The 7798-nt window shown below is 48.1% G+C and overlaps 1 protein-coding gene across 1 annotated transcript; it reads right to left on the bottom strand.

Moving 5' to 3' along the window:
• Nucleotides 1-5666: 5666 nt before the first annotated feature.
• Nucleotides 5667-7356, bottom strand: LOC112085496 (uncharacterized protein At3g60930, chloroplastic-like). Its single transcript, XM_024154716.1, has 2 exons — nt 6426-7356; nt 5667-6376 (listed from the first exon to the last, which is right to left on the bottom strand). Exons 1-2 carry the CDS (start codon nt 7354-7356, stop codon nt 5667-5669), a joined length of 1641 nt encoding a protein of 546 aa, XP_024010484.1.
• Nucleotides 7357-7798: the final 442 nt, after the last annotated feature.

Here is a 7798-nt window from a genome sequence, read left to right as displayed (position 1 = left end):
CTGGCCCACGATGGTCAAGGACTGCGAGAAATTCACGGCGAAGTGCGAGAAGTGTCAGCGGCACGCTCCAACAATTCATCAACCTACCGAGTTGCTCTCGTCAAAGCAGAAGCGTTTTCTGCTCGTCCTCACGGATTACTTCTCCAAGTGGGTCGAGGCCGATTCTTACGCAAGCATAAAGGATGTTCAAGTCGAACACTTCGTCTGGAAAAATATCATTTGCCGACACGGGGTCCCTTACGAGATAGTCACCGACAACGGATCCCAGTTCATCTCAACACAGTTCGAAGCCTTCTGCGAGAAGTGGAAAATCCTGATAACTAAAAGTTTTGATGCTCTTAGAAGGGTTATCAATCCCCTTGTCAAAGTAGTATAAGGGGTGTCAAACCAAGTTGTAAACGAGACACTAGCCTATGTCATTTGTTCACTTAAGTCAAGACAAGAGGATAAAAGTTTGGTGACGATGATTAACAGGCAAATAAGCAATAAAATTAAATAAAAGAAGAGATTTAAACTAATCAAGATGCAAACAACAAACAGGTGATTCAGATGATGATAATATGCGATAAGAGAAGAGACTCTAGACAAGATAAACGACTCGGGTGCTTCCAAGCTAAACTAATGGGTTAATGAATTATTTTGTCAAGCGATTTCATTTAACTTTGAACTCAAGGCATGTTAATCTTCTCATGAAAGTATCAAACATCTAAACTGATCCTCCTTCATACCAAAATGTCTTTTGAGAAGCACGAATCAATCAGCAATAAGATTCAGTTCAAATCTGTCATTTAAGAGAACAAACTATCACTCTCGCGATGAAAGACTCTTAAACCTTTAACCGAGTGGTTCAAACATTTCTACAAACACTTTTGATGCGAGATATGCCTCAGATCTGAACCTCAAGTGATATGCTTGGGTCCAGCCTAGAGATCTCGTCGGTTAACAAATGAAACATGCAAGAATAGACACCTAAACCCACTAATCTATCTTGAAAGCACCCTAATCTACTTATCTAAAGCCGCTTAAACGACTACTCACTGATCATAACGAGCTCACTAAGTCCTTTGCAAGACGTGTAGCTGGTCATGATTAGGAGTTTAATGCTGATAATAAAAGAAGAATAAAGAAAGAACAAGATTCAGATGCAAAAACGAGATATCGGATTAGATTAATCTGGTTTCACAAAAGAGGCAAGTTCTTAAACGTAAATGGAGATAAAAGATAGGATGATTAGGTTTTTGGTCCTAAAATGTATTTATAGTAAAGGGAAAGTGTCGCGGGTCAGCCCGGAACAAACCGGGTACTGAACCGCTTCCTTGGGTTGATGGGTGAGTGCCACGGTGTTCCGGAAAGTGAAGCCGAGGTCTTCATGCCGAGGTGTGTACGTGAGTCAGGATCCATATGAAGATCTCGTGAAGAACACGTCAAGAACATGCATGAACCCTAGTCTTTGATCCATCCTCACGTGTGCGTTCTTGAGCCATTCTGTTCATGATTCTGGTTTCGTGACAAGGGACCTCGGGATAAAAGGTCGAGGGGTCATGATGTCGAGGTGCTTGGGAGAACACAGTCCGGCATGCACGCCGAGGTCATTACACTGAGGTGTACTTTCAACACTTAGTTGTTTCCAGCTTCAGTTCTTACGTATGCATGCCTCGATCTAATCATGCCAAGGCTTTAGCACAAGGTCTAGTCCAGAATACTTCCAAGATATGAGCCTCGTCTTGAGTGATGCCAAGGTAAAGATACCGAGGCTTGTGAAAACACTTAGCGCGTATCGCAACTCATTTAGGCTTGTATCGACCATGTCACTTTCCGGAAGCAGTAACTTTCAGCACACGACTCCAATTGCTCTAGAACCAGTTCCACAGTCAAGATGACTCAATAATCTCGGACTTTGGTGAAGGGATCGTTGGAGCTTGGGAAGTGGAAGGCTTCCTGGATTTCACATCTTTGCACCGCATCGGATTCACCGGAAAATAAGCTTTTGAACCAATGTGAACTCCGGAGACCTTATCTTTTGAACCACAGCTCCGAACTTAGCGATTCCAACTGTTCTGAGAAGGTACATCATATATCTCAGACTTTGATGAAGAAAGGGCAGGCTAGTTTGATCCGGAAAGGATCATTCCGCCGTGATCTTTGGAATCCGCCGTTCGGTTCTCGGATGCGCGTAATGTTGGTGCATATTCCGGAAGCTGTATCTTTCTCCTAACTGGTCCGAATTAGATGATTCTAACTGCTCTGGAATCTTTGCTTGATTCTCTCCAACTTTGATGAAGAGTCCGCCAACTGAGTCGGACCGGAAGGTTCCCCGGATTGCTGATCTCTGAATTGCGCGGGCAAGGACAACTTTTGGTCGTAAAAACCTTCCCGCGGTAAGGAAAATGGCCGAGGGCTGTGTACCGCGGTAAGCTTTTTGGTCGTGAAAATCCTTGCCTCGGTCAAAAACTTGTCCCGTGGTATTTTTGCACTCGATACTCGATTCTGGCCGATCGGTACGGTTTTTGGCCGGTAATGAGCATCCGGTAAACATTTTGGCCGCAGCCGGTACGAGATTTGGCCGAGAAATTCCTCCAAGCGGTTTTCACCATTTTTGACCCTTTTCTTCACCGTTTTCTTTTTTGTTCCTCTTCTTAGGCTCCAATTGGTCTCCAAAGCTCCTGATAAAGACTTCAAAACATGCAAAACTCTTTGGGACCTAATGCAAGCCCTAAGTCCTATTTTGACGCCTAAAGACTCAATTCACATGAGAAAACACATGATGAGGACTCTATAATGCAATCTAAATGATGTAAAATATAGACATATCAAATCCGCCTCAGCAAATCTACGCCAAGATACCCTCAAGGAAACGGACAAGCCGAAGCAGCAAACAAGACGATCCTCGACAGTCTGAAAAAGAGGCTCGACGCCAAGAAGGGACGGTGGGCAGACAAACTCAAAGGAGTCCTTTGGTCTCATCGGAAAACTCCGCGCTGAGCCATCGGGGAAACTCCATTCGCTTTGGTCTACGGATCGGAGTGCGTAATTCACCCCGAGGTGGATTTCCCAGGTATTCGACGAAGACTTCTACCAGGACAGGAGGGCTTGAACCACTTAATGATGCTAGATGAGCTCGACCTAATCAACGAAAAGCGCGACCAAGCCTTAATTCGAATCCAGAACTACCAACAAGCGACGGCGAGATACTACAACAAAAACGTTCGTAGTCGAAGATTCAAATCGGTCTTCCAAAACACTGCCGAGAAGAACGCAGGAAAGCTCGGAGCAAATTGGGAAGGTCCTTACAAGGTCACAAAAGTGGTTCGTCCAGGAGTCTACGAACTCGCGACACTAGCTAACGAGGCGATTCCAAGATCATGGAACGCAATGCATCTGAAGAAATACTATCACTAAGGATACAGCACGACCAGCATGAACTACGGAACGGCTTGATCCCTGCAAAGGGTACGTAGGCAGCCCGTCCTCGGACGGGTTCAGCTGTCCCCCCTCCTAAAAAGGGGGGGAGTGGGTACGTATACACATACCTCCATTAACTCTACAATTTTTAGCTTTTTTAGCTCGCTCACTTAGGAACATCGCCACTTCGGCACATTCTCAGCTCGCTTTGAATCATCAACTTATTTCACGTTTACCTTGGATTTCTAGTTTGTTCATTATCGCTTCGGCTAGTTTCTCATTCTTTCTGAATCAGCAACTTATTTTAACAAGCTCGGATTTTTAAATTCTTTCACTCATCACTTCGGCGAAAAATCATACCACTTCGGCATGATATCATGACCTGATTACCTCGGATCTTCGTTGGTCCTCAGTTTCAGTTCGGCAAACTAAGCCTCCGAACGCCTTGTCTTGTTGCTGGCTACAACGGGGCAACAAATACAAAGTTCTCTAAACGGACTTTTACCACCTTTCCTAGGACGAGGGTGCAAGTTACATCCTCTACGGATAAAAATGAAGCGCGCTATACAAATATCAGACCAAAAACGTATCAGGTCGCCATGGTTTACTATCGCACACGAGATTATAAGTCGAGACTACATCGCTTTCTCTAAAACCGAAGTAAACTCTTAAAACCCGGACAAGCCTACTTATCTTCTCGGAAACGCTGGTCCATAGTCAAATTCAATGAGACTACCAAATCATCCTCGGTTAACAAAAACAAAAACAAAACCCCTTGTCGTTTACACGGCACGGCACCACGCAACGAGAAAACACCTCGTCGTTTACACGGCTTGGCACCATGCAAAACAAAAACGCCTCGTCGTTTACACGGTTCGGCACCACCCAATGCGAAAACGCCTCGTCGTGTACACGGCTCGGCACCATGCCAGCAAAAATTTGCCAGCTCGGGATTAAGAATCCAGCATCACCCGAAAGACGCGTCACAAAACTAACTCCCAGCTCGGGATTGAGAATCCAAACAGGATCCTTAAAACAACTTACCCCTTTCTGTCAATTCCAAAAATTCGGCTAAGGAAGCAATCAAAATCTTTCTCAACACAACAATTTTCATCCGTAGTCCTTTTTCTATAACCCAACGCTTTTCACATATATACGCACAGATCGTTAAAAATAAGTGCATCAAATCCTAAAACGGCTAAGGGAAAGAGAATATATCCTTAAGCAAAAATAAATGTCGGGTGGATAAAGGCACCGGTTACATAAAAAGTTCAGAAAGGCAGATAAAAATCCTAAGTACAAAAGCATGAAAGACAAAACAGGGAAAAGCAGAAGAGTATCAGGCCGTGGACTGTGTTTCACGCTCGGCAAGGAGGTTCGAGAGGACCGGCGTGCCCGCGTTTGATCCGTTAGGATCTACGATGCCAAAGTTGGCTGCTGTCTCTTCGAGCGGCTTGTTACCAAGGCTGGTGTCGACCGAGTCCGGCGATACGGGCGAGAAAACCAACTCGCCTCGGATCTCGGAGGCAATACGCTTATACGCGTCGTCGTCAGCATATTCGCTCTCCCAGCTCTTTAGCTGCGCCTCCTCATCATCGAGCGTCGGGGCGTCTGGTTTCTTCAGGACAGCAATCATCGCAAGATTGCCCTTGATTTGCCCTAGATTGTTCTCGTCATTTTTGGCCTTCTCGAGCTTGGCCAAACCCTCCTCCACCTTGGCGAGGCGTTCCTGAAATTTCGCCGTCAGCTCTCGCCTCGCCTCCTTCTTCGCGCGTTTGACCTTGGCTTCGAACAGCGCGTCCTTAGCCTCGATACGCCTTTTAAGCAACGCCACCTCGGCGCTTTTGGCACTCCTTGCTTCCTCCAGGCGAATCACCGAGGCGGAAACTTTGTTGACGTCGGCTCGGAGAACTATCTTCTCCTCTTCCAACCTCGACACTCGGGTCATCGCCTCGGTGAGTTTCCCCTTTGCCGCCGCGGCTTCGTTTTGCGCCTCTTCCAGCTTCACCTTTGACGCCGCGGTCTCATTTCGGGCCTCGTCCAAACGACGCTCGACCTTAGACAGGTCCACCTCATACTCGGTCATCAGGTCGTTAATGGCCGCGACAAACTGCAGAGAACAAACCTGCGTTAAACACTTCGTAAAATTTGCGAAAATAAAGGAAAGCAAATAGAACGTACCTTGGTACCGCGCTGCGCCATCGCGCCGTATGACCTCGGCCTCCTCAGCTTCTCCGGAAGAGGAAGACACGTGTTCGCGTTATTTACACGCGAGAACATGACGGCAGAAGCGTCGGGGTCGTCAACAACCAACTTACGCGCGGTGGGGTCCCCGGGCGTCGGTTTCTGCCTCTTCTTGGACGGCTCGTCCTTCTGAACGGCGACGCCCTTCCCCTTGTCAGTAGCCGAACGTTTTCGGCTAGAGTCATGCTTGTGAACAACCGAAGTCGGTGGCCTCGTTGACTTGGGAGGGCCAGGATGGCGGATTGCGAAGGAGTCTTATTCCGCGCCGCCGAGCCGTCCCTGGACACCTCGGGGATAATTTCGCCCGGTTCCACCTCGGGCGCTACATCTTTCTCAGCTGCCTCGGAAGTGTCGCCTTCTGCGGCTTGGACCATTACATCTCCTTCCCGGCTCGGAGGGTTGGGTTGAAGGACGGGCTCGGCTTGCGCTGAAACCACCTCGGCTTGCGCTGGAACCGCCTCGGTTTGCGCGTGAGCCGCCTCGGCAGCTCGTCTAGCGGCTTCCTCTTCCTCGCGCCTCTTCCTTTCTCTGAGGGCGATTATCACCATCTTCTCCTGGGTATCTCTTGAAGAACTTGAGGATGAAGAGCTGACGGGGACTCTGGCAAGGATGGCTCGCGCTTTTTCTACTCTTTCGAGGGTAAAGTTCTTTCTCCAATTAACCTTCCGCGCCGAAAGAAAGTCTCGAACAGTAAAGAGGTCGTCGGGAATCGGGGGAAGAAAGCACCAAACTGCAAAACAAAGCAAAAAAGAAAAATTTTGAGAAAAGGAAGAGGGTACCAAAAAGAGTTCCGAGCCGAGGCAAAGCTTCGGGTCGGCTACCAAGTGGTCCCCAAGCGGTCTTGGTTCTTTGAACGTAATTCTCGCCGACCGACGCCTCGTTCACCAAGACATAGAAGAAACGTTCAGTCCAAAACTGATCCTTGCTGGGAAAACCGCCGATGATCCGTCGTTTCGCCTTGTTGGAAATATAGAATTTATTTCCCTTCGGAGCTTTCCTGATTTCCAGCAAGTTCAGCAGGTGATTCAGCTCGACATCAACTCTGCACTCGAAGCTTCGAACTAAGATGCCAATCATATGCTGTAATCCCCTCGGCATGATTTTCCCAATCGAGATCCCATGTTTCAAGAGATATTCAAGGATCACTCCGGGGATCGGGAACCAGAGGAAGTAAAGCTCAAAGAACGCCTTGTACAGAGTGAAATGATTCTCTGGAGGCTTGTCGGCTCGGTTGCTCTTCTCTGGAACGACGAACTCCACCGCCTCGGATATCCCGAAGCGATGCCTCAACGCCTCGAGCGACTCAAGGGAGCAAAGCGTAGAGCCAGGCGGGTCAGGTTTTTGTCTCTTAACTCTTGGCCCTCGCCCAGATGTGGAAGCGCCTCGGGATGCCATGAGACGTTCCAACTCACGCTTCGCCTCGAATAGGTCAAAGGGAAATGCCTCCTCCTCGGGTTTGACTGCGGCGCGGTTGATACCTTCATCAGGAATAGGATACTGGGGACGGCTCGTCGAAACCGACAGCTCGTCATCTGTAGAGTCGACATCTGACGGATTTCCGTGATTTGACACCTCGTCAGATGAACGATTGGAAGGGCTCGGCGAAACGGATGCCTCGGAGGATTCTGTTGTACCTCTCGCCTCGGCGTCTACACAGCTCGGCTCGTAGTGAAAGAGTGAATCCAACGAATCGTCGGAGTGGCTCGACATAATTTACGACTTGTACAAGAGTTACAGCACGACTCGGCGAGCCTCTGCCGGAAAAAGATCTGGAACGGTGGAGACCTCGGAAACCCTAGCCAGAAAATAAATAAACTAGAGAGAGAAAGAAGAGAGAAGGGAGAGCTACCTTTAGTAAAAACGAGTGAGTCTGAAGATAATGAGGAAGAATGAAGGAGCTCACCCAGTTATAGGAAAAACGAAGCGCGTGAATTCCGCTTAAACCTCGGGAACCGTCCAAACAGCGAGTGGGATCCGCAGTGAAATGGCTAGACCGAACTGCATCGGTCATACGCGCCAATAGATCAGGAATTTTCTCTCGGAAGACCAACAGTCGGGGCACCCAAGTTTTCAGCCGGTATCTTACCAAAGTAAACGCCTCGTCGTTAACGAAACGGCTCGGCATTAACTCTCTCTTGAAACGCCTCGTCGT

This window comes from Eutrema salsugineum, unplaced genomic scaffold (genome assembly GCF_000478725.1).
Source record: "Eutrema salsugineum unplaced genomic scaffold, Eutsalg1_0 scaffold_3, whole genome shotgun sequence".
In the NCBI taxonomy this organism is placed as follows: Eukaryota; Viridiplantae; Streptophyta; class Magnoliopsida; order Brassicales; family Brassicaceae; genus Eutrema; species Eutrema salsugineum.
Note: the sequence above shows the minus strand (reverse complement) of the source record. Positions and strands in the feature narration are given on the sequence as shown.